The sequence below is a fragment of the Phyllostomus hastatus genome, unplaced genomic scaffold (genome assembly GCF_019186645.2).
Source record: "Phyllostomus hastatus isolate PE091 unplaced genomic scaffold, TTU_PhHast_1.1 phas_scaffold_216, whole genome shotgun sequence".
Taxonomy (NCBI): Eukaryota; Metazoa; Chordata; class Mammalia; order Chiroptera; family Phyllostomidae; genus Phyllostomus; species Phyllostomus hastatus.
The window spans coordinates 8,933,708-8,959,713 of NW_025334018.1; the positions used below are offsets into that span (position 1 = coordinate 8,933,708).

At 51.2% G+C, this 26,006-nt stretch overlaps 2 protein-coding genes across 2 annotated transcripts in view; one reads left to right on the forward strand and one right to left on the reverse strand.

The window, feature by feature from the left end:
* Positions 1 to 597: 597 nt before the first annotated feature.
* HMGCS2 (3-hydroxy-3-methylglutaryl-CoA synthase 2) lies at positions 598 to 17,422 on the forward strand. Its single transcript, XM_045816783.1, has 10 exons — positions 598 to 798; positions 4,835 to 5,289; positions 8,328 to 8,453; positions 9,036 to 9,200; positions 10,571 to 10,736; positions 12,392 to 12,562; positions 13,590 to 13,696; positions 14,250 to 14,375; positions 15,221 to 15,332; positions 17,050 to 17,422. Exons 1-9 carry the CDS (start codon positions 695 to 697, stop codon positions 15,325 to 15,327), a joined length of 1,527 nt encoding a protein of 508 aa, XP_045672739.1. The 5' UTR covers positions 598 to 694; the 3' UTR covers positions 15,328 to 15,332; positions 17,050 to 17,422.
* A 3,936-nt stretch (positions 17,423 to 21,358) lies between these two features.
* Positions 21,359 to 26,006, reverse strand: part of PHGDH (phosphoglycerate dehydrogenase) — a 34,180-nt gene continuing 29,532 nt past the window's right edge. Inside the window, exons 9-12 of the mRNA XM_045817194.1 lie at positions 24,785 to 24,917; positions 23,585 to 23,715; positions 22,443 to 22,680; positions 21,359 to 21,650 (exon numbers count right to left, since the gene is read on the reverse strand). Coding sequence (XP_045673150.1) covers positions 21,496 to 21,650; positions 22,443 to 22,680; positions 23,585 to 23,715; positions 24,785 to 24,917 — 657 coding nt within the window. The 3' untranslated portion in view covers positions 21,359 to 21,495. The remainder of the gene's footprint in view (positions 21,651 to 22,442; positions 22,681 to 23,584; positions 23,716 to 24,784; positions 24,918 to 26,006) is intronic.

Below are 26,006 nucleotides of genomic sequence, written 5' to 3' on the forward strand. Positions count from 1 at the left end.
AGGAGGCTTTGAGCTTCAAGTGACAGTCACCTCTTTGGAGCCCCTGCACTTCTATTGTCACACTGACTGCGCTCCACTTGGAAATTGTGTAGAACTGGACAAATACAACGATGACCACAAGAACAGGAGAAATAGGGCGGGCTCCATGCCCTTTCTGGTACCAGCCCTTTGCCCATCTTCCAATACTCCCAACTTCTTAAAGGGCTGCTATCATTCCTTTGGTTTTGAAAGATTCTTCTTATTATGCATTATACATTAAAATTATAAGAGCTGACTCCACAGAGAGCATTCTGGACCTCCACGTGAGAGTCACTCAGGCGAGCAGCTGGGGCCCAAGACAGGCCCAGGCGAGCTCCCCTCGGACATGTTGCCAAGAACGTCATAGCCACCAGTGGGGGCTGGACACGACTAAGGCAGCCGCGGGAGCCCGAGAAAGGAGGAACCAGAGCTGCACGTCCTGCACACGTCCAGGGGCAGGACGACTACGTACACGTCGGAGAGATGTTTCTGTTTGACTTGCCGGTGTTCTGAGCGAGACCTTTGGCCCAGTTTGGCAGCCAACTGAGCTTTGATACACTGGGGCATGACTCGGAGGGCAGGTGTCTCCGGGCTCTATAAAGACTGACTGAACACTGCCAGGCACCTCTCCCGAGGACCGTGTGTAAACTCTGGCTGTCTGCTTGCTCCTCGGAAAATGCAGCGGCTGCTGAGTCCAGCAAAGCGACTTCTACAGGTGAAGAGTGGGATGCAAAAAGCACCTGCCGAGGCTGCTAGCCTTCTCTCAGCTGCCCTCCAAAGGTAAGTCACGCTGTTCCCAGGGACCGTACGGTCACTCTTAGAGAAGTGTCATGGAACCAGTAAAAGACAGGCAGCAGACCTGCTGTAAGGAAAAACTCACTAGAATCCAAGTCACATTGGCAAGGCTTGTGCACAGCTTTAGATAAGCGCATTAACCTCTCGTGGCCTGAGCTACTTCATCTATAAGTGGACAGCCCCTCACAGCCACAGAGTTGCAGGATCTCAAACTCCAACACCTGCTGTCTGTACGTGAGGACGTCTGTCACTCCCCTGGCTGCATGAAGCCGTGGGAATATCAGTACCGGGACCCGCAGACTTCTCCTCTCCACTGCCACCCCCTCTGCCCACAGCCTCTGCTAAGACCCACCAGGTCTGTGCCAATGGCAATGTTAGTAAAACCAGCAGCTTCGGGTCACACAGCAGTTAACAAATGACTAAGGATAAAAAGTGTCTTTCTCTGCCCTCCGATTTCATGAAAGGGTAAGATGAGATCTAAAGATGTGTGTGAGTGAGTGTGTGTGTGTGTGCATGCATATGTGTGCAATCTGCTTGTGCACAGAACTGCCTGTGCTCTCCTTTCTGTGTAAACACGTCCCCAGTCTGCCCCACGCACTTGTGGTCTGCAGTGTGGACGGTAACCCAGCTACAGCTGGTCCCCCAGGGCCCCTCAGCCACCCGCTGCACGCTACAACCAGCCCTTTCCTTCCTGCCATTTCTACACAGCATTCCGTGAACGCTTGGAAAAATGGCTTTGATCTTGTGTTTTAGAGTCTTCCCTTGCCTGGCACGTAGAGAGCCTGGGCGTGTGAATAAGTGGAGTAGGTGACACTCTCCAGCCTTCCTGTTCTCCTGCAGGACGCCCCACCATCGTCCACACTCTCCCTCACCCCGTGTACTGATCAAACGTCCCAGCTCGGAATCCCCTCTGTTTTCGTGTTTGTGAGGAAGGGGATGATGTGGGTTTGCGTGTTTCGATAAGCAACATCTGGCTGCCCGCCAAGAACCGAACCTCGGTCCTCACTGACCTGCCCCTTCTTCTGGCGTTCTTGGTTGAAGCTCTGGGAATCGTCATCCACATCTCCTTTGTTGGTGTATGCACAGCTGATCCCATGCTCTGGGGTCTGAATAGGTATTCCGAATCTTCTTTGTGGGTCTTTTTTTTTCTCTATTTGTCTATCCCCTCCTAATCCAGCCTGCATCGACTCGAAAGCCATCCTCAGAGCTGGTCCCATCTCAGCACGGGATTCACTGCCCTTAAAATGAAGGGACACTTGTGCCTCCCACCTCGTGGTCCCCACCTGCTTTCCTCATGTGCCTCCTCCCTTCCTTCTCCACTCCAGGTGTCCTCACCTGTTCAGTCACCCCCACTGTGGGCACTGCCTCTTCCAGCCCCCTCCAGTTCTTCACCAGCAGGAGCTCCACTCATCTGTCAAGGTCAATCTCAAATGTCCCCTCTTCGATGAAGCCCCTCCCGAGCCTCCTCCCTGCAGGGAATCTGCTGCCTCTGAAGTCATGTGGGATGTTGCCCATCTCTCTCTCTGTCTCTCTCTCTCTCTCTGTCTCTCTCTCTGTCTCTCTCTGTCTCTCTCTCTGTCTCTCTCTGTCTCTCTCTCTGTCTCTCTCTCTGTCTCTCTGTCTCTCTCTCTCTGTCTCTCTCTGTCTCTCTCTGTCTCTCTCTCTGTCTCTCTCTCTGTCTCTCTCTCTCTCTCTCTCTCTCTCTCTCTCTCTCTCTCTCTCTCTCTCTCGGCCCGGACCACACTCTGCCTCCCGGGTGGGGGATGTGCCCCTGTGCCTGTCGCATTCCTCCCTCCGTCACAGAGGTCCTTGACCTCCTCTTTTCTTCGCCCACTCCCTTCAGCCCACAGCCCCTCCCCAGCACAGTGCCTGGCATCTAAGAGTTAATTTTGAAACACAAGGGAAGGAGATGAGAGGAAGGAAAGAACATAAAACTCATTGTTCTTGAACCAAACAACTCTGGAACAAGACCAATTTAAAAATAAATAAAGTGATTATTCCATAAAGAAAGTACAAGACGTGAAAGACACTCTTAGTTCCAGTGGCCTGGTATTTCTGGAAACCTCTACATGTTAACTTTTCTTCAAGGCTTTGGAATCCATTTCTAGAAATAGCCCCCTGTTCCGATACAAAAGTTACCAAGTGACCGATTCCTGGAACCCCTTAGATTTCTAGCTGGGAGGAGAGGGAGGGAGGCAGCTCAGAGAAGGCAGAGTGAGCCTGAGGCTGAGGGGATGGCCAGCCAAGCACAGGCAGGACCGCGTGCTGGCTGACCGTTAGCTCCTAGGTGGTGGGGAGGAAGCTCCTCCACAAATATTCGAGAGCACTGACTCCAATTATTGGGGGGCACCAAGTAGATAAGGAGGAAAACTGACCTCCGAACCCCTCTGGTCAGATGTGAGTGGACTTTTATCACTTTGCCCCACTATCTTGCGATCACAGGATCTGCTTGCCTCGCAGCAGTCCTTCCGAGTAACCGTCCTGATGGAGGAATGGCGTTATCAGAAGCCCAGCGTCCTCAGGATGACTGACAGACACATTCTGTCAGAGCTGCAGTGTCTGTAGCAAAGGGCTAAATGTACAAGTCTGTGGCGCCATCCTGTCCCTCCTCCACGGTCAGGAAGTCTGTAGCCAGACGCACTCAGGAGAGTCACACACACCGAACGGTGAAGGGACGGAACATTTCCAGCACGTGACCAGCTGGGAGGTTGCTCTGAGTGCAACGCCTCACTTGTGGGTCCCTCGATCTCACTATCTGCAGAGTGAAGGCAGAGTCCTTTCTCGTGGGGGCAGGCGGGAGGTGGGCTGGGTGAGCTCCATACTTGCAGACGGAGGGAGTTAGGGCATTAGGGGTCAGGGTCGGAGAGAGGTGGGTGGGCCCAGGAAAGAAACAGTCTCTGTCTTCTTCACTGAACCCTTCCTCGTTTTTCTCTGCCGCCACTTAGAACTGCTGTCTGCCCTCTGCATTCTCGCAGCCTGTGCTTGTTCCACTGTGTGTTTATCTGTAGAAATATCTGCCCTTCCCATTAGACTGTGCCCTCCTGGTGGGCACAGAGCAGGTCTTCCTCGCTCCTGTGCGTCGGGAACCCAGCACTGTGTAGAGTGTGCTCACTAATGTGGGGAGGGAGGCCCCATCAAAAAAAAAAAAAAAAACAGAGAGGATGAAATCACGCAGAAAACTTTTTTAGAAAGTAGAAAAGCAGTAAGTATGCTCTTGTGTAGAAAAAAAAGGAAGAAAAAGAGAAAGGGGAATGATAGGGACACATTAAAAATGAATGAATGTTTTAAAATTATGTCCTATGGGTTTTATAACATGTAGCAGAGAAACTACACGCCAGTAATAGCTCAAAGGGGTGGAGAGGACAAAGGAAGTTAAAGTAAGGTTTTGTACTGTTCAGAAAGTAGTAGAGGTATTAAGTTATAAGTCGCATATGTATATTGTAATCACTAATTTCTTTACTAAAAGAAAAAGAGGAGGTCAATACTTGCTTAATCCAGAAGAATGCAGGAAGAGAGAAATAAAAAATGAGTGAGGCCAATGGAAACAAATAGTGACATGGAAGACGTAATTCCAACTATATCAGTAACTGCAATAAATATCATTGGATTAATTACTCCAATTACAGCACCAGTATTGCCAGGTTTGTTCAAAATTTAAAAAGCCCCCACTATGTGCTGTTTAGAACAGATGCATGTAAAACACAAAAACCATAAGAGGTCAAAAGAATAGAAGAACAGGGAAGGGTATGCCAGGCAAACAGTAATCAAAAAACCAAGGCAGCTTTATTAACACCAGGAAAAGGAGACGGTGTGGTGAGAATATCACACGATAAAGAGGGACATTTAATAAGGAATAAAACGATCAATTCAAAAGAGATAGATAACAATTCTAAATTTGTATTCTTCTTATAACATAGCTTCAAAATACATTTTCAAGTTGAGCGAAACGATTGCCATGTTGCTTTTTGAGGAGACTGGCTAGCAACCATTCGTGGGATTTTGGTTCTTATTTCCACCGCAGGTTTTCTACAGTCCCTGCTGTCCCCTTGGCCAGAACGAACACTTGGCCAAAGGATGTGGGCATCCTGGCCATGGAGGTGTATTTCCCCGCCCAGTACGTGGACCAGACAGACCTGGAGAAATACAACAACGTAGAAGCCGGGAGGTACACGGTGGGCTTGGGCCAAACCCACATGGGCTTCTGCTCAGTCCAGGAGGACATCAACTCCCTGTGCCTGACGGTGGTGCAGCGGCTGATGGAGCGCACGAAGCTCCCGTGGGACTCTGTGGGCCGGCTGGAAGTGGGCACCGAGACCATCATCGACAAGTCCAAGGCTGTTAAAACGGTGCTCATGGAGCTCTTCCAGAACTCAGGCAACACTGACATCGAGGGCATAGATACCACCAATGCCTGCTACGGCGGCACTGCCTCCCTCTTCAACGCGGCCAACTGGATGGAGTCCAGCTACTGGGATGGTATGTGCAGCTAGAGGTCTTACGTAAGAAAGGAGCTGGGGTTGCGGACTGAACCCTTGCTTTTGCTTCTGTTTCCCCAGGCGGTTTCATCCAGGGAGGGAGGGAGGGACAACTTACTGACACAACCATCGTGATAATAACCGTTTAGACTTGTACAGGCTTGTTCACATAGCCATTCATTTACCTGTACCCCATCTCAGGAAGTGGGCATTATCCCTGATCTATAGAGGAGAAAGTGGAAGATCTGACACCTTATGTATCGTGTGTGGCCAGGGTAATACACCAAACCAAATCCAATGTCTTTCCCATTTCACTGCCCCTGTTTCTCTACAGCTTCTCTTTAGCGTCTGAGAGTGAGAGATTGGTAATGTCAAAAGATTTAAACAAGTTAGGTGTTAAGGTGGAGACACCCTGGTAAAAACAGGCCCGAAGAATCATAGGATAGACTAATTACACAGAATATTTCTACTCTTTCTCCCTTGTCTGATTCTTAGGAATTTGTGTTTGCATATTAACATTACCCTATACCTTACTTATGCCTTTCTCCTATTGCAAGAAAGAACCCCTGTTGTAATAGCGTGAAAGGTCCAAGGGAAACAGTTCAAGTTGAGAGTTAGAAACCTAGTTCTGTCAGTAACTGTTGACAAATCCCTTAACCTCTTTGAGCTCCATAGTTCTTACTTGCCTACTTGCTTGCAGGGCTGGTCAGAATTGAGTAACGTACGCACGCAGGTGAGGAATAACAGTGCCTAGGCAGTCAAGGCGCCCGATGTTTAACGAGGTGGAAACTGGAATTAAAGCCTTGTAAACCATAATGAACATTAATTATAAAATTAATTCTGAGGCCTTAACGTTGGCAGGGCCCTTAGGGACAATCTCACCCAATGTGCTTTACTTTAAAAAGAGGACAACAAGTGTGAACCGTGTGTCTCCGGTCGCACAGCAGAGCATTGTGATTCCACACGCCCACTCGGTGTTTCTTCAGTTGCCCCGTGTAGCTTCCCCGCCCGTCGACGCGGTGTGTTCCAGCCTCTGCATCATCAAGTCTGTCCATACAGTGCTTCTCCCACTTGGCACTTACGTGATTACCTCTCCAGCAGCCCTATTACCTTCATGGCCAGCGTGTCCAGCCAAGCGTTTCATTGGAGTGTAGAAATAAAAGGCAAGGGGCGCTCGCCAGCCTGTGAGCAGCACTCAGAGCCTAGACTGGGAACACCATCAGCTTGAAGCACAATCGCTGCAAATAAGAAAATTCTGCTGAGTGCCTGGGCATTCCCCAGGGGCAGGCTGCAAATGCATCCTTCTTGAATATGAGGCTATTGAGATGGGAATTGTCACTCTGTATAAAAACATAAAGCGTATTTAAGCTGGAGCCTAATGGCGCCTGCCAAGCCCAGATGAGGCCAGTGTTGATGAGATAGATCTCCGTTCTGACCCGGCCAGCCATCCACCTAGGGGGCCTCCAATGGGGAGGGGGGTGGACCCCTGAGAAACAGCAGGTACCAGCTCCGATGACCTGGGAGTCCTCATGCTTTTTTGTCTTTTTTAATGAAAGCAATAGAAATTTATGCTTAAAAAACATATATACAAATACAAAAGGGTGTAAAGTGAAGAAAAAGTTCCCTTTGACACCTTATTACCACTTTCCAGAATTTAACACTAACAATTTCTTCCAGATTTTTTTCTACGTACCAGCAAGGAGACACATATCTGTTCAGTTTTAGTTTTTAACGTTATACTCTAAGGTGTGCTGGAGGTTATTTTACATCACTATACATGAGGTCTGCTTTGTTATTTTAAAAGCTACATAACAGTCTATTCGTTGATATGCCAAACTTAATTAGCCCCATATTGATGGATATTTAGACTGTTACAAGTTTTTTTTGCAATTACAAATAATGTTTTAATGCCCATTGTATGAGCTTGGTTTGCTCATTGGACTGTGTCGTAGGAATGGATTTCCAGAAGGGGAATTGCAGGTCTGTCGTGTTGGTTTAAGAGTTTGATACAATGGGACCAATTGTTCTTCAAAATGCTACACTAAAGTGTATTTCTACAGTTCATGTTATCAAACTTTCTAAATAACAGTGTCATCCCTTTGTCTTTCTTTCATTAAGAGAGCTTCAGTAATTTTTATGATGTTTGTTGGCCATTTTCCTATTTCATACTTTGTCCTTTTTCATATGAGACTTTTATAAAAGAAAGAAAATGGCTTTTTGTTGAGTATCAATACTTCCCCACTTTTTTTGAGTTTGTGTCTGATAGGTTTTAATTTTTAAGTAGTTAAATTTACTGATTTTTTTCTTAATGACTTCTAAGTACACACACAAAGATGGATATAGACATAAATATATAGATATACATACTTGGAAAAAATACTTTTTTGTGGGGGATAGGGTTGTTATAGTTCTTAAAAGAAAGATCTTGAGTATCAATGAATTAAATTAGAATCCCAACTGAGTTCTTATGGTGCCATCTATTAGCCGTGCGGCTCTGGACAAGTGGCTTAAGTTCTTTGGGCCTCGATTTGTCTAGAAAAAGGGGATAATGATATCTGATTTATAGGCTTATCATGAGAATTAAATTATGCACAGATATGGCTCCCAGCACAGCACTGCCTCACTGGCTGGCGTGAGACCCGTTTGGGGGTAACTAGTGTCCAGCTAGTTTTTCAAATGTTAGTTTCCCTCCCTACCTCTTGGCCTTCTGTGGGAAGGAATTTCAGCCACAGGGTAGCTAAAGGTGATGGGTATAAACCTAAATTACATCCTAAAGTGCCGATTAGCACATTTTTTCATTGAATTCTGAGTAAATGAGCATGTTACAGCTAGAGTAATGGGACACTGAGTTTTGACTTTGTGTTTCAAATGTGCTGTGATGCGTGCGTTTCACTAGAATGTAAGCTCCATGGGGCGGGGATCTTGGGTCTTGTTCGCTAGTCTGTTTTCAGTACCTGAAACCGAGGCTCACATGTAAGGGGCCCCCAGTCGACTCGAGATTTGATGGTGAGGATAACTGTTTCTTCTTTGTCATTACAGGTCGCTATGCAATGGTGGTCTGTGGGGACATTGCAGTGTACGCCAGAGGAAATGCTCGCCCCACGGGCGGGGCCGGGGCCGTGGCAATGCTGGTTGGGCCCGAGGCTCCCCTGGTCCTTGACAGAGGTCTGTAGCAACCTGCCGGTGCACGGTGCTGAGAGACTGCGCGCAGTGCAGCCGAATGCGTAGCTCCTGGTCCTAAATCCGCATACCCACTATGCAGGGCAGAAGGCTGGATTTGAGGATACTGCTTGCTTTCAAAAGGCTGGACGGGGGACTGGGGAGCAGAGGGCAGGGAGAACAATCGGGGAGGTTTCCTCTTCTGCGCTGTCACACGTTGGGTTAGAGACGTGTGGAATTAATGGTGCAGACGCTGTCAGCATGGGCCTTAGGGAGCTAAACCGGCGATTAGAGATGAACGATGATGGTATTGGACATAAAGTAAAAGCCTTTCCTTTCAGACTTTCGGCACCTATGCCAGATTTTGTTAAGCCTATATAGGTGTGGACAGAGAAACGTCAGTCTCATTTATGTAAGCACAATAGTCTATTGAACTTCCTCTGTGCACGTGAGGGAGGTCGAGTGGGCTCAGGCTTGGGCATGCGGCAGACAGGGAGCAGGAGCCTGCGCAGTTGCTGGTCTCCCATCCCCTCTGCTCTGCGCGGGCTGCACTGCGCAGTCCCTGAATCCCGACGTGTGCCTTGCCAGGGCTTCGGGCAACCCACATGGAGAACGTCTACGATTTCTACAAACCAGACCAGTCCACGGAATACCCAATGGTGGACGGGAAGCTCTCCATCCAGTGCTACTTACGGGCCTTGGACCGATGTTACGCAGTATACCGTCAAAAAATCCAGAACCAGTGGAAGCAAGGTATGGGGCTCAGAGGGCAGAGAGTGGGGGGCTCTGTGTACATGGGGCCCAGTGTTTGTCATAAACGCTTAAGACCAGGTCTCTTCACTCCTCTGAAAATGATCTCATGAGAACTGTTTCATGACCCCTTCCTCTTGCACCCGTCCCTGGGTCTGTGCTCAAGTGTACTTGGATGTCATCCAAGTTCAAGGATGAAAGTGCCTCTAACTTGAGCTAAATAAAGAAAAAAAGTCATCTAGACCAAAGCCACCAGTGTGACAACAGTGAATGTCAGCCCCCCGGGAGGGGTCCTCTGGTCAGTCAGAGCAGCCACATCCTGCTGGGCTGAGGGTTTCCTTCCGCTGAAGGCAACAGCAAACTGACTCCTGGTGTATAGTTTGCCACCCTTTAGGTCTGGTTGATGTTGAAAAGTCTTACCTGTGTTTTCGGTATGCTATTATCAATGATTTTTCTCCAGATGGTGGTGTTACAAGTTGATTTTATTTTCACCTTCAGTTTTTAAATTTTCCTGCTTAAAAATATGTACTGCTTTCATAATCAGAAGAGAAACAAATTTTATTTTAAAAATATTGAGAAACCTATTTTTGAAATATAAAAAGAGTTTTTACCTGCTCAGCCACGCCCAGACGGGCACCCACAAAAGGCAGGTGTCGGTGAGGGAAAAGGCAAGTGCGAAAGCGCCAGAGCATGACGCTGCAGGGGTGGCGTGAGGAGCCGCTTCTTGCCCCTTTGTCTGCAGTGGGTGACGTGCCAGCTGCCACAGCCGCCCCCAGGGGTGCGGAGCCAACCCGGGCCTCCCTGCCTCAGCCCACCCGCTGTAAAGCTGCTATTGGCTAACAGCTTTCGCCTCCTCTAAATTCTTACGGCATTCTGATTTCACTCCATTTTCTCATGTGGAGTTTGAACGGTGCTGCTTCAGAGTCAGCACTAAATTGTACACTTTCTAAAGACAGAGGGTGTGTTGCTCTCCTCTTCGAAGTGAGAAAAACGGTCTGGAACATCGAGTCGGAGACTTGGAACCTGAATCCAAAGACAGCCGTTTTCAGGCTGGGTGACCTTGGACAGATAACTGAGCTCCACATTTTGTGGGCATTGTTTCCTCCTCTGGACAACAGAGAAAATAATAGAACACAAGGTTGACTTGGGGGAATCGTCTGTCATAAAGGTTGGCAACAGTAGGGAGGGAGAACATATTTATTCCCTTCCCTTCTTTCTTTATGAGTAGGGTCTTAGTGAAGTGCTTGTACCTTATGAGTGCTTGCTGGAGGCAGGACCCAGCATCCCTCTGCACAGTTAGATCTGGGAGCGAAGGTCTAAGTGGCCTATCTAACCATCATGCCACATCCTTGTTTTCGTACTTCTTCCTCCAGCTGGCATCGACCGACCTTTCACTCTCGATGATTTACAGTTCGTCATCTTCCACACGCCCTTTTGCAAGCTGACACAGAAATCCTTGGCTCGCCTGATGTTCAATGACTTCCTGTCCGCCAGTAACGACACACAGATCAGCCACTACAAGGGGCTGGAGGCCTTCAGGTGAGTCCTCTCTGTGGGGACCATAGAGGCTCATCAGCGGTGAGGAAGGAGGGGGCTTCCTCACGCCTTGAGTCTGGCCACCAGCCACTCCTGTGGGGAAAAAAACACTCCTCCAACACAATAGAAATGACACTGAGCTGGGTTATTAGGTTATTGTCTATGTAGGGTCCCCCACCTTTTATTAGGTTACCTGGGTTATTAGGTTATTGTCTATGTAGGGTCCCCCACCTTTTATCTCAGGGATACAGAGGGGCTGCCAGCACCTCTGGGTCAAGTGGCTGTGAGACGCTTCAGAGAATAAGAAGAAGGAGAGAGAGAGAGTGTGGCTCTGTCATTCAGTCAATAAACATCCCATGGACATCAGCTATGTGTCAGGAGGCATCATTCACACTCAAGGGACACAGGAACGAATGTGACTCCATGATCTCTGCCTAGAAGCTCTCACAGTCTATATGGACAGAAACACCTAGAAACAAATCATCTCAGTACAGGATAGCAACTCAGGGAGTGTCTAGTCCATTCTCACTCACCATTGACCTCATTAATGTCTGGCTTATTGCCTCAATTTACCCATCTATGAAATCAAGACAGACAGCCTAGCTCTCCCTCTGAGAGGTCAATACAGCAGGAAGAGTGGCATTTATTGATGCATTACTCCAAGGTATTTGAAAAAGAAGACTCTCCAATACAGAGAGTTCCTACTAAGAGGAGAATGTTTCCCCCTTTCTTTTTGGTATCTATTCAAGTTTTGTAATATGCTGAAACATCTGCTCTTATTACACACTACCACTACTACTACTACTAACCAAAACACTGAAATTAGCACAAACATTGCTTATGAAACCTGCTCCATGAAAAACATATTCTAATATATACTAAAGATAATAGCCTGATATCTTTAATATAAGAAAATCTTGTCGATAATTAAGTAAACGCTTCAGCAGAAAACTGAGCATAAGATATGAATAAGAAATTTCCTCAAAGAAGAAATACACACAATCATATTTTTCAATGTGCATGTGCATTATAACAAAGTTAAACAAGTTACCATGTTCTTCATGCAGCCTTTTTAAAATTTGAATACCCAGAACCAACGAGGCTGTGGGAACATGGGAGATGATGGGTGTATAAATCGATACAAGGATTTTGGGGAGCAATAGGAAATCATGAAACAAAAGGCTTAACCGTGTGCATGCCTTTTAGCTCAACAATTTCAGATGTTTAAAAGAACATGTAATTTTTCATTGTAGTGTTTTAACTGGTGAGGACAGGAATGGGCAGATGGGCCAAAGCAGGGCCAATTCCATCATGGCCCATTCTTGCAGCCTTTAAAAATAATATTATAAAAGCAATTTAATGTACAGAGGAAACCGTGAAAGAGGCACGCTAAACAGAATGCAAGCATGATTTTATTTCCCAATAAACTGTGTGAAAGTAGTGATAGATTCCACAAGAAAAACATCACTTCAGTGCTCTCTCTGAATGGCAGGAATGTTAGTGAGATTTTCTTCTTTGCGCTTTTCCGTATTTCTAAATATTCTACAATAAAAACACATGCCCAAGGGTCTTCTCTCCAGAAGCGTCTCTTTTCTCCTCGCTGCCACCCTCCCCTCCTGTGGTCACTCACCTGGCCTGTTGCTCTGGCTGCCTCACAGGGGGCTAAAGCTGGAAGACACCTACGACCACAAGGAGCTTGAAAAAGCTTTGCAAAAGGCCTCCCTGGACATGTTCAACAGGAAAACCAAGGCCTCCCTTTACTTCTCCACGCACAACGGGAACACGTACACCTCGTCCCTGTATGGGTGTCTGGCCTCACTTCTGTCCCAGTGAGTACTGCATCTGGTCTGAGGGGTCAGCCAAGTTTGGTTCCTCTGCTGGTTCAGGTTTTTTTTTCAGGAAGGAAGAGAGGAAGGGAGGGAGAGGGAGGGAGAGAGGGAAAGATGAAAGAAACTTGTGTTAAAGGTAGGTATTGGAGGTTTACCGTCAGTATTAAATAGTCATCTCCAAAGTGAAGTTCATGTATCTTCAGGGGACATGCAAGATCTACCTGATGTGGCAAGAAAATAGAAGAAATTTTGTGTATATTTTTATCTCATCCATTTAAACTGCTATACCTCATAAAATATAGTGGTTAAGAGAGTCCAGCTTTAGATCCTACAACCTAGGTTCAAATCTCTTTATCACTCATTAGCTTTGACCTTGGGAAAATACTCAACCTCTGTGTGCCTCACTTTCCCCATCCATAAAATATGTACAGCAGCAATATGTACCTTCCAGGGTCTTGATGAGGATGAGTGTTAAATGTCTAAAGCAATTAAGACTGCTGTGCTCAGCAGATGCTCAAATGTTACTTGTTTGACATTCTATTTTACAGGTTTTTGAAGAAAATACTTGTATTATAGTACATGCATACACTATAGGAGAGATATATATACACACACATACACACTGACAAAACTATTACTAATGAGGGGATGGTAAAAGAGGTGCAAGGGCTGAAGCATCACCAGTCACCATGGAGGCCTGACAGTGGCCCAGGTTCCTGTGGGCCCATCTCCACCTGGAGATGCCTTCAGAGTTCGCTGGCCTCCACTTGTTCTCGTGGGGGGGTGGAACTTTTCCTTTTCCAGCTTGAAATGTTGTTAGGTTCACTGTGTCTTGGATTTTATCTGCTCTCTTCTCGGCACATTTTTCTCCTTCTGGGCTTCTCCCCAGGGTCCAAAAGCCCCTCTCTGTTGGGAGCTCTTCCAGCTTCGAGAGGCAAACTGCATTGGGCTGATGGGTTGGTTGTTCATTAGAAGCACAGAATGTGACGCCAATGTGTTTTCTAGCTTTTGATTTGTTTCCCTGCAGGCACTCTGCCCAGGACCTGGCTGGCTCCAGGATTGGTGCCTTTTCCTATGGCTCTGGCTTGGCAGCCAGTTTCTTTTCACTTCAAGTGTCCCAGGATGCTTCTCCAGGTGGGTCTCATCTTTCTAGCAGGCACTTCTGGCAAAACGCATCTGGTAAGAGGAACGAGTTTCTGCCTCACCAGCACTGAGGCTCCCAGTGTGATTAAGAGCAAAGGAAACCCGTAAAGGGGTGTGAGCAATGGAGTGAGTGTGTCTGATTTATGCAATCGAAGCACTTCCCGGACTGCTGCTGAGAGACTAGACTGAAGAGGAGCGAAGGCAGAAATGGGAAACCAATCCAGGCAAGAGTAACGATGGCTTGGTTGCAGCTGGTTAAAGAGAAATAGTGGGTCTGAGATATCCAGTCAATAGTTGTTGATTATTTTAGCACAAATGCAACAAAAGGAACACATCTACTTCAACTAAATGAGCATGTCTGCCCTTACCTCCTGCTAGCGTCGTGTTTGCTGACCTTTTTCGTTCCTTGGCATTCTAAGCTGCACACTAATCAGAGTACTTTCCTGCAGGGTTTGCGCTCCCACAAAACCTGTGCTAGATTGGTGACTGGTAGTGGTGATAATGACAATGAAGCAGGTTTTCCAATCTTGCTTTTGCTTTCCAGGCTCCCCCCTAGAAAAGCTGGTATCTAGTATGTCAGACCTGCCAAAACGCCTTGCCTCCAGGAAGCGCATGTCTGCTGAGGAGTTCACGGCAATAATGGACCAAAGAGAACAATACTACCACAAGGGTAAGACAAAGGCAGGAAGAGAGAAGGAGAAGGCAATTTTCCCCAGATTCTGTGCCAGCAGCTGACAGTCAGGGATGCATCAGAAGCCTAGAATACGGTGAGCCGAGGTGAAGCAGTCTCTGCGATACGACTGGGAGCAGATATGTTAGGTGTCAAGGGGCAGGGACTGGGTAGGGAAGCAGATGACAGAGTTGGGAAGAGGTAGCAGGCAACACATGGCTCCTTGGTATGGACTGTGGCTAACCACCCAAAACAGGGTACTGGCCCATGTGGTCCCATGGAAGCCAGGGGTATGGTCTTGGAAAGTGCCATCTAGCTAACACTGAAAGAGCCCAGACTTTGGAGCTAGATATCCAAAGGTACACTGATCTGTGACACTCATAAGCTCTTTATCTTTGGGGAAATTACTTCTCAGTTGTCTCATTTCTAAAATCATACCAACTTTACCCTGGCTGGTGTGGTTCAGTAGATTGAGCGCTAGCATGAGAATCGAAGGGTCACTGGTTCGATTCCCAGTCAGGGCACATGCTTGGGTTGCAGGCTGCTCCTGGTTGGACGTGAGAGAGGCAATACACTGATGTGGGCAACCAACTGATGTTTCCTGTAGGGAAATGTCATAGTGCTATAATAAAGTTTCTAATAGCCAAGCCCGAAGTGCTAGATCCAAGATGACTGCCTCTGGTCCTTCTGCTGGTCCGGAGCTCTGCTGGGTGTGTAGCCGATGACCTCACGCCCCTTGCCGCACAGCCAGGAGAGCATCACCATAAGCTATAGGCGTCTCTATTTTTCCCTCCCCAGCCGCATCTAGCTTTTTTTGAGTGCTGCCTCTTCTCCTTATTCTGCAGTGGATTTCTCACCCCCTGGAGACACAAAGAACCTTTTCCCAGGCACCTGGTACCTGGAGAGAGTGGACGAGCTGTATCGCCGGAAGTACGCCCGCTGTCCGGTCTAAAGGTGGTGAGTGGAATGTTGCAGGGCTGGTGGCAAGAAACCCTTTCCTCGGAGAGGAAGGTGCAGTTCAGACAGCGTGACTACACCCGGGAAGGGGTGTGGCTCCCCAAATGACCAGAGGTGGGGAGTGCGCACTATGAGGACCGAGGAAAACGCTTAGGACTCGTGGCCCTGGAAAGCCAAAAGCACAGGGAACAAGCATATTCTTAAATCCTGAATGGAAAATAAAAAGAGTCTACTTGTTTATCTGATTGCTCATGATAGGAAGCTCCCCTAGAAGCTGGATAAAATAAAATCAGCAGCCATAAGGGGGAGCAGACTGTGATCATGAACCCACGGAACTCGTTACCCCAAAGGGGTAAGGTCAGGAGGGGCACACACCAGTGTGGTGGGGAGATTCACAGAGAAACGGGGTCTTCAGGAGAGAAGAGTTTAATGGAGGATTGAGGCCAGAGGAGGGATGGGAGAATTCTTTAAAATACTTTTTAAAGGAAAACTGAGTTTTTGGAATTAGAGTCTTGTAGTTCATGGACCCGGCTATCGGCCTTCCATTTATCTTCCGAGTTGGTAAGGTAAGCAAAAAAGTGAGAAGCAATTTCTTCTACAAACCTTACATCTCCATAAATACAGTCCCCTGCCCAAATACTTCCTCCATAGTTTTCTGGTGTTTTTCTTGTTTCGCTCCTTTGGTGGATGAAGGGGGAAGAATAGAAAGGTTTGCCAAGGGCAAGGTGTGCAGCAGGAGACCAAGAGGGGGGAGTCCACAGATAAAGGAGGTGCTGAGGTGAAGCAGGGAAACCACCGGCTGAGGGGGCCCCTCCGCTCACTCCCCGCCACGGCGGGCCTGTCGGTGCTGGGCTGTCAGACCTTTGAGGCTGGGCTGCTGAACAGCTGGGCTGGCAGGGGCCAGGCCTGCGGACGGGGGGGCTGCAGGGCCGACTGGGGGCTGCAGGGCACGCTGGGAAGGCAGGTTCAGCAAAGCAGATTCACCAGATTCTGATCTGCCACAGAGTCGTTTGTTTGCTTGCTCGTTTGTTTGAAATACAGTTCTTAAGGGAGAGTCAATGGCAAAGAGGGAGCTGTTAAATGTGTCAAGCTAGTTTAATCATCATCGAGGGAGCAGGGGAGGAAGAGAGAAGCAGGGGGGAGTGGTAGGGAGGGGGAAAGAGAAAAATCTGTGTTTTTTGAGGTGTGTTTTGGAGAAAGAGGGGGAACAAAATGTGGGATTTCAAAAAGAGAGTTTCAAGGTCCAGCTCCTTCCTCTCCTGGCCAGCAAACCTCTTAGGCAGCATGGTCCCCGTGAAGGCAAAAGCCGCAGCTCGTGGACTGGTCTCGTGACGATCACTCGCACGGGAACAAACCTGCACCAGCGAGGTGTTAGCTGAAACAGGACTTTGAGTCCCAGCAGAGCTCTGCAGAGCTCTAGCGGTCTCTGCACTGCCCAGCCTGCCTGGCCTGCTCTCCGCCCAGACAGACCGCGTACTGGGGAGTCTGCCAGCCTCCGGGCCAGGGCTCCCCAGCACTGGTCATAGGCCCTGCAGGAGTCAGGGCTCGAAGCTGGGGGTGGGGGAGGGTGGAAACCCCAGACCTCAGGACGAGTTTAGGGGAGCCCCTGCGCATAGCCCCACCTCCGCAAGAAGCAGGTATGGGGGTGGGGGTGGGGGGCTGCCATGGATGAGATTCACCATTCAATGCCCTTTTATTGTTTCTTTAAATTCTACAGCTCCGTGGAGCGGTCCCTGGGAAAAGTCCACTAGCAGAGCTTTTGCCCGAGAATCAGGTAAAGAAAAACAAACAACAGCCCACTCGGAGCTGGTACACAGATCGGATTAGACACACCAGCCCTGTAAGCCCTGGCGAGTGACAGCCACCCTCCGTGAGGCCTTCGTGCCTTTTCCTGCTGTAGTCACTGTCATGGGCTTGTGACTCTGTGGGTCAGGGGCCCTTTGTGAAAAAGAGGGCTGGGGAAAAGGCCTGGCCTTGCCCTCCAGAAATGCGGCAGATCAGTTGTCTCCAGGATCCGGATACCTTGCTTATCGTCCATTGTAGCTTTGCTTTTATTATTATTACTAAATCTCTGTGCTGTTCTGTCTTTATTCTTTCTTCCAGTTTTCTGTGAATTTATAAATTTTATACCTGGTACTAAGCTAATATAACACCATTAAAAAGACAGAGAAGTGAGGGGGAAGGAGGTGAAGGGCGTCCACTGCACGGCATGAGATGAGAACTAGACTCTGGCCCCGGCCAGCATGGCTCAATTGGCTGGACTGCCGTCCTGTAACCAAAAATTTGCGGGTTCGATTCCTGATCAGGGCAACATGCCCAGGTTTGCGTTCACTCCGTGGTCTGGGCCTGTACGGGAGGCAAACAATCGACACTTCTCTCTCGCATGGATGTTTGTCTCTCTCTCCCTTCCTGTCTCTCTAAAAAGGGATGAAAAATATGTCCCTGGGTGGAGATAAAATAAATAAACAACTAGACTTAGGGAGGCGATGACTTTGTAGTGTGTACAGATGTCGAATTATAATGCATGCTGTACACCTGAAATTTATATAATAAAGAAATAAAAGTAAAAGGGAAGAGAGGCAACCAAGCCCCAACTGTGCATAGAACAAAAATCACAAGCAAGAAAACGAAATGAGATACTCAAGAGAAAAGGAGGAACAGTTCTTCTATTTCCTGGAAACCAGAACATAGAAAAATTCACACTGGCTGCCCTGCAGAGAAGCCTGCCCCGCCCCCTGGCCCCCGGCTGGGAGGGCCCCCTCCTGACCTTGCGACTTCCCCACCACAATAGGAATGCTGAGCAAGCACCGCCCAGGCCCCCGCTCCCCATCCCCCACTCCCCATCCACTCTGTTCTCTGAGAGGCTCTGGGGCAACATGGGCGGGAAGACGCACAGCTTGGACCCCAGCTTCCCTCCCTGATCTAAAGATGCCCCACAGAGCACAGCCAGCGACAGGGGCCACAAGTGACTGCCCAGCGCTTGTAGATCAAAGCTCCTTCTCATTACCAGTGTTATCTGAACAAATAAACACAGGGCAGAGGTTAATAGGTCAACTCTGGCTCCTCCAGCCAAAAAAAAAAAAAACATTGTGGATACCTAGCGAGGAATTTCTCCATGAGAAGGTTGTTTGTACCCCTTGGGCTGTGGCACTGCTTGTTCCAAGATTCTTTTACAAAATTGCCATGGCTCGGGGAGGTGGGGGCTGAGCTGAGGAGGGGCCCAGAAGGAGGGAGAGGACGCAAAATTCTTGTCGTTTGTTTCCTTTTAAAAAGTTTCTTCAGCCTCCCTAACGAGTAAGTGCACTTTGGAGGAGAGACTGTTCCCATCAGTGGGGGGCAGGGCTGGCTGGGGGTGCCAGGGACAATGGGGCAATAGACACGGGGGAACGAGGTGCTGGGCCCGCCTACTCTGCTCTTTGCCCGAGGCTGTTCATGTCCCAACAAGCACCAGAAAATCTGAGATAAACCACAGTTGGAGCAGCTAATCCAGCATCAGCTGACTCCGTCCCAAGCTCTCCCCCAGGTGCTTGCTCAGTTCCGGCTCTAGGACACGGGCTGTGGCTGCCCCTTAGCAGCCCTTTGCTAACCCCTACTGCCTGTTCCCCCGGCAAGCTGTTTGGGAGCCCTCAGTCTCGTCGACATGCCTGGTAGGACAATACATGCCTTTCCTGAGATACTCCAAGTAGTGTCAGTGTCCACGGGAGAAAGCCCACATTCACCTGCCCTCTTGAGGTTAGAGACTTGCCTTTGTAGTTCACTGGGGGCTCTTGGTGCTGGAACTGCCCCCATCAGCCCCAGCAACTGAGACCTTCCATAGTACCTGCTGCTGGGGCCAGACCAGCCTCCGCTCAGCAGTCATTTGGACGAAGCACGGGGCTGATGTCAACAATATTTAACAATGAGGCTCTCAGGGTGCTGGCCGGTTTGAATGGATGCTGCCTGTGCCCCTGCACGCCTGCTGGGGGTCAGCTCTGGCTCAGCTCGGGGCACTCAGGATGACACTCTGGTCATTGCCACCCTGACAGAGAGGTTCCCACTGCCTTCAGTGCTCCTTCTTCACTGACTTTGACCCTGAGCCCTAGGTCTCCCTCTGGCCACTCTGGGGCCCATGTCGTTAAAACAGGCTCCTGCCAGCTCCCAACAGAGCCCTCTCCCCCCGTGTAGGGCCAACTAGGAGGGAATGATTCTCCAGTCGCCCCGTCGCCCTTTCACTCTAAGGACAGCTCCCATCATGCAGAGGAAGAACTTCCCAGTGTGGGCAAAACATCAGCCAGGGGGACGGACCCAGAGCAGGAAAGAAGAGGAAGTGATTCCTAGACTAGGACATGGAGCCACGTTACACTCATCCCAAGCCAGAGCACTTGACACGTGACGGTCAAACAGATGTGGAGAGCTGCCCACCCAGCCCGCTGACCACCACCGAGGGCCTCCAGGCATCACAGTGAGCACACACACACATTTCTAAATCTCAGCGTCCCGGGATTCTGAGGCCAGGTCCCCCTTTCCAGCATTTGCTGCCTCCATCACTGGGCTCATGAGAACCTTCTGGCTGTGGGTCTTCCACTCCAAGGTCAGGCGGTACAGAGGTGCCACAAATAGCAGAGGAGCACAGAGGAGCACAGAGCACCTCCTGTGCAGCGCTAGCTGGGTTTTTAATAATCATGCCTTTTTAAATTTGGGGGCGTTTACGTGGGCAGTCACTAAACAGGACAATGCAGTAAAATTGCCCCATGCCTGGGTGTGCCACTCACATCTAGCAAGGGACTGTGGGATGCTCATGTAATTTGGGTTTTCAGAACTGTCCTGGCCACTTTAGCACAGAATATGGTCTGTCTAGGGAGTTTTGAGGGAAGAGCCTGAGAGGCTGAAAATTGAGCTCGATGTTTCATTTCATTAATCCCTGCCTGTTTTTTCCAAGTGACCCCTCGCCAGAAGTCACGTGGTGCACGAATCTCTCTTCAATAGGAGGGGGTAGGTGATCTGAGAGTCAGGACACCCCCTCCAGACGTGGCTGACAGTCACGACCAGGTCAAGGGGAAGGCTCTTTAGTGTAAGGAGTTCCCTGTAAAAGACTGAGACCTGCTTATCTCAAAGGCACAGGTATGAAAGTACAGGCTTCACCAACTGCCTCTGTTATTCCCCTAAAACACTGCAGTGAAAAAACCAGAGGCGCTCAAAGCCAACCTTGCTGGTCTCATCCTGGCCTGTCCCCTTCTGGGTCCCCTGCAGCAAGGTGACATGCCAGTCCTGAGCTCACTGCCGACGCTAGCACAGCGGTTCCCGGTGGCCCTCCTGCCACCCTTCAGCCCATCACAGCACGGAGGAGGCCCAGGTGGAGAGTTTGCTCCTGTTCATGCCCATCGATGCCCTGTGCCAAGCTTTAAACCTGGGCCGCAGTCTCAGAGAGAAGCTGCCGGGCACGAGGTAGAGATGCATCATCCCCTACTAACGGAAAAACCTCAAAAAGTGAAACCCTTAGGATCGGGAGCTCCATTCTGTCATCTTCCTTGAAAATCATCTTTAAAAACACATCAACTGATATACTCTCCAACCCATACGGAGCTGGCTTTGTAAACTCGCTTGACCTTCTCATGCCCCACACCTTGCTCACACGGTCTTCCCTCCATGAAATCCTCTCAAACGTCTCAGAGAAACCATCTTCGGCTGGACTGCTTCCTCCCCTGGGCTCCGCAGAGGCCACGTGCCCCTGCTGTGGCGCCTCGCTTGGCGCTCCCAGCGACCTGTGCGTGCCCGGTCCCTCCGCCAAGTGCAGACTTCTGCAGGAGGCTGTGGTGCCGTGCTCCTCCAAAGCACATCACCTGTTTGTTCTGTGTGTGTCTAGTCCCCGATGGAAGGGATCTGAAACCTGGGAAGCAGGGGGAGATCCCTTCCGGGCACCTGCACCCATGCCTGCAGTTGGCCCGTCCACAGGCCCACGCCCCAGCCTCCTGCGGCCAAAGCCAGCCCGTGGCTGCCCGGGGGCGCCTTCTAGTGGCTCTTGTGAGTAATGACAACACAACAACAAGGAGACGGGTGGGCTCTTTACTAGGTGGTTATTGCTGTGCTACAGGGGTCTGATCACACAGGCCGCGTCAGCTCCAGGCACGTGCTCTCCTGCTGGTGGTCGCAAAGCCCCCGAGGCTGGGCCTGGTGAGTCCCAAAGTTAGAAGTGGAACTGGAAGGCCTCGGTCACGTGCTGCTTCCAGGCGTCCAGGCTGGGCAGCGGGGAGGAGATGCCCATGACGTGCCAGGTCTCCCCGTCTGACACCACCGAGGTCTGGTAGGACACCAGCTGCACGCCTGCCTCTGCCAGGAGCCCTGGGAAGAAAAACCCCTGGTCGGCCCTGGGCACGGGGAAGGAGAAGCGAGGGGCTGGGGGTCTCGGACTGCTGTGATCCAAGCCGCAACAGGGGTGACGGTGTCGGATGCAGAGAGCTGAGGGAAGGAACACCCTTGCAGCTTCCCTCGCTGTCCCGGAGGCTCCAGAATCCCCTGACCACGAGGCAAGGCCGGAAGGCACACACTAGTGCAACGGCCTGACCTGCAGGCTGCCCGCTTCCCCCAGACCAACAGGGAGAGAAAAGCAGGGGAAAGTTCCTCTGGGCGACTGGCAAGATGGGGAAATGAGGCCCTCTGAGGACACGCTCTGCCAGGAAGTGTGCTCTACAGCTCCCAGAAGCTGGGGCGCCAGGGCACTGGGGCAGGTGGGGATGCCCGGCAGGCTGGCTGTGGTCAGAAGGAAACCCGCCCTCCACGGCTGAGCTCCTGGGATGTGGCTCCGTGAGCAGGTCCCCGCCGTGCGCTTCACACGGTGAGCAGCCCAGTTAATGGGGGCTCTGAAGCCCAGCCCCTGCCGCGCTGCCCTGTGGCCGCGCTGCCCGGCAACCTCAGGCGAGGCACTTCCCTCTGAACTCCGTATCTGCTTCCCAGTGTCCTGGCAACCACCATGACAGACCCTCTGTCATTTGCAGATCCAGAGATGCCCCGAGGCCGGAGAGGAGCTGAAGAATGCTGAAGTCTATGGAACCCAATCCCAGGCCAGGACAACCCCTCCCCCAACCAACGACTCCTGCCTCAGGACACCGGCCAGCCCTGTGGGCCCCTCCTCACCAACCACTGTGGGCAGCAGGGCAGGGTTGGAGGGCTGAGCCCGGAACAGCAGCAGGGGCAGGCCCCTGCGGAGAGGCACTTCCGGTCTGAAGACGGCGCCGTTGAGTGCCTGCAGCACAGGTGTGGTGCCCTGCACCAAACCCACAGCCTGGTAGGGGGCACCCGCCAGGGCCACGGTCAGGAGGCACTCCCCACAGCCTTGCTCTCCTGGCGCCGCAGGGTTGTGGGAGGTGATCACCTGCAGAGAGAAGGCAGGAGACAAGAGGCAGTTGTGTCTGCAGTCTGCATTGCACCCGCCCTCCCCCTCGGTCCCATGGTGGATTTGTAGGTCAGCCTGGCCAACCTGGCCAGCAATTCAGGGCTGGGGGAGAGGGCCAATGGGCTAAGCCCTGAGCCCCTGAACAACAGGTTCCTGGGACAGTCCAGTCAGTGGCCCCCACAAGGTACAGGTAACTGCTTGGAGAAGAGGGGTAGGAGCGAGGGAGGAGGGGCTGTGAGGACCTAGCAGGTCTGCCCAGAGGGTGACCCAGTCTAGCCCCTCCTGTTCACTGCTTCCTACACACAACCAGTGGCCTGATGGGAATGCAGGGGTGGAGAGGGGGGCTATGAGAGCTCCACTTCCCACTGCTTCTGCCAGCTCCCACTGGCTGAGAAACACGGACTTTGATCTACAAAGGGAACCAGAGGGAAAGATGCCAAAGAAAAGCCACGGGGGTGGCAGAGGCTAAGAGGGTGTACTGGTTCCCGCGGAGTCTGCAAGCTAAGCAAGAAACCGGTTCTGCGGTGAACGGAGCACTGGGTGGAGTCAGAGGCTGAGCGCGCTGGGCTCACTCCCAGCCTCCGGCCAGAGGCAGCCCGGCTCCTCCGTTTCCTCGGCTGTGAAATGAGGTGCTGTCACAGCACGTACTCGCACAGCACTTTCACACGTATTAGTCACACACAGCAACGCTCGGAGTCAGGTACTATCCCCGCTTTACAGACGGAGACTTAACCTACGCCACCTCTCACGGGCACACAGTGTCAAAGGCAGGACTGCACCCAGGGCCCTGCCCACGGAGCAGGGCCGGGAGCCCGCTCTGCAGATGGAAGGGGAGGAGAACGGCAGTGCTGACGGGGTGGAGGGAGGGCGGGTGGGCACCCACATTGAGGCCAGCCTCCTTCACCAGCAGCTTGGCGTTCACCAAGTTCACGTCCGCTTGCTGGGAAGCGTCTTTCAGGAGGCCGACGATGACTGCAGGGCTTAGGCAGTTCCCGGCATTCTTCAGGGATGTTCCTGGAGACCAAAAAGATGCCCCTGTAAGGTCACTGTTTACGGAGCAACATGGGAGGGGCAGGGGCCCCCAGCACCCAGCGTTGGGTCACCAGGCCTGGCCCTGTCCAGGTCAGGACTCTGGGACACTCTCAACCCGTCTAAAAACTCCTCTCAAAATCCCCACCCAAATCCAGTGCCCTCACACACCTGTTGTGGCCTGGCCACCCTGGCATCCTCCGAAAGGACACTTGAAAAACACATTGCTCCCACCCCTTCCTGGCACTCACACCCCTGGCTGGCCTCAGGAAAGGGAGGAAGAAAGGGGTGACTGAAACAGCTGTGGTCCAGTTCCCTCTGGGGCTTTGCCCAGGACCCACAATGCTCTGGGCCTTCCCGCCCCAACTCCAGTCTCTCCCCAAGAGAGTCCGCACCCAACCCTCAATGGGGAGGGCCAGCCTCTGCAAGATTTAGGGGACTGGGCACCTCTCTGGTCTCTCAAGCACATCTGCAGAGGGCTGGACCCACCGCCAAGGTGGCTGGAGCCTGCTCAGTTGTGGATGGGCCGACAGGAGGCGCTGTTCTGTCCCCAAGCCACAGCTGAACAAATGCCCAAGGCCATCATCAGCCAGTCTGTCGTTGAGCACAGAATGTCCCCACCACCTCGCCTGGCACACCCACCCTGGCTCTCACTTCACACATGGAGGAGCCCACAGCTCAGAGATGGAAAATCACACGGCAGGCACGTGACAGGTTAAAACCAGAAGGACACCCAGGACTCCCGCCACCCATCCCACCGCGCCTCGCAGGAAACTGTCTCTATGGAGGTTTCTCTTGCACCCCAAACACGCACCCCTTTAAAATACTGCACAAACATGATTTGCGGAAATTAAGTCTATTTCCCAATGACGTTTGGTTCCCTCCTCTCCTGTCTCGACTCAGTAGCAGGTAAGTCACACCCAGGATGTGAGACATGGGGTCCCAAGACCAGGGCCACCACCGAGTCCCTCACCGTCTGATCCGCAGCAGGCAGAGCGAGCGGAGTGCAGAGCCCACGCCCCCACCCCCACCCTCTGCAGGGTCCCCAGCTCACCCTGCGTTACCACCTGGATGGTCCCCTTGGGGGACCCAGCCCAGGCTCGCATCAGTGTCCCCAGAGCCTCTGCCAGGCCAATCCAAGGCTTGGTGTGCGGAGAGAAGGCGCTGGTAAGGGCCTGGGCATTCACCTGCAGAGACAGGAGGTAGGGCTGAGGATAGCAGCGGCGGGACAGGCACACCTGTCCAAACAAGGTCCGCTGCTGGCTTTTGGCGCCTAGGGTCTAACACCTGCCATCAGCCAACAGCAGGATCACCAGTCGCTGCCACAGCTGAGGAGAGCTACAGAAAAGGGCGTCAAAGGCTAAGGTCACTCCAAATTGCCAGAAGGGGGTGGGGATTCGGGGGGCATTTCCCCCTCCTGGAACAGAGCCAGCCCCACCCCCCCCGTCACTTGGACACGGAGGGGCAGGTGTCTCTGGGTGGCGTTCCTAATATGCCTTCCTCTTTTTCACTTTCAATCTTGATTTTTTTTGTAAAAAAGGAAGTATTTACATTGTCATTCAACACTTCGACCAAATTAACACAATTTATAAAGCTGGATGGATTCATATACTTCTGACAATTCCATCATTCTTCAAACTCAGACCCCTGTGAAGCCCACCGCAGGCACTCGGGGCAGTTGAAGGAGGAGGAAGCCACATACCCTCCTACAGTGGTAAGTCGGGGGGGGGGGGGCGCCGGCCCCCTGGACCCCCCCCCCGAGGGGGGTGGGTAACAAAGCAGCTTACCCTGGGTCAACACCTCTACCCCATTCTGTGGCTCCAGAGGCTCTGGCTCCGAGTTACGCACAGGCCACTTCCGTGAGACAACTTGTGAAAAGAACCACCGAAGAGGAATTGAACTAGAAACCTTGGGTTCGGCAGAAACCGACAGGCTGCTATAAGACGTGGGGAACAGAAAACACGGATGCGTGCATTCCCGTTCTCATAACAATGTAACTAGCAGGGAATTAGAAGGCAGCGTCAGGATGTCGGAAATGACCAAGAAGACGGGGCATCGCCCCAGACTCTGCCGTGTGGGCGCCCCCCTGCTCCTCTCCAGGGGACCCAGCGAAGAGCAGCGGTGAGCTGGGAGGTGGGACAAGAGAAGGCCGGCTGCTGGGAGCAGAGCCCAAGTGTCACAGAACAGCTGGGTGGCCTGGGAGCCTGCGGCAGGTGAAGGAAGGTGTGCAACTAAGAAGCTTCTAGAAGCAGGCCCCCTACCTGGATTCTGACCTC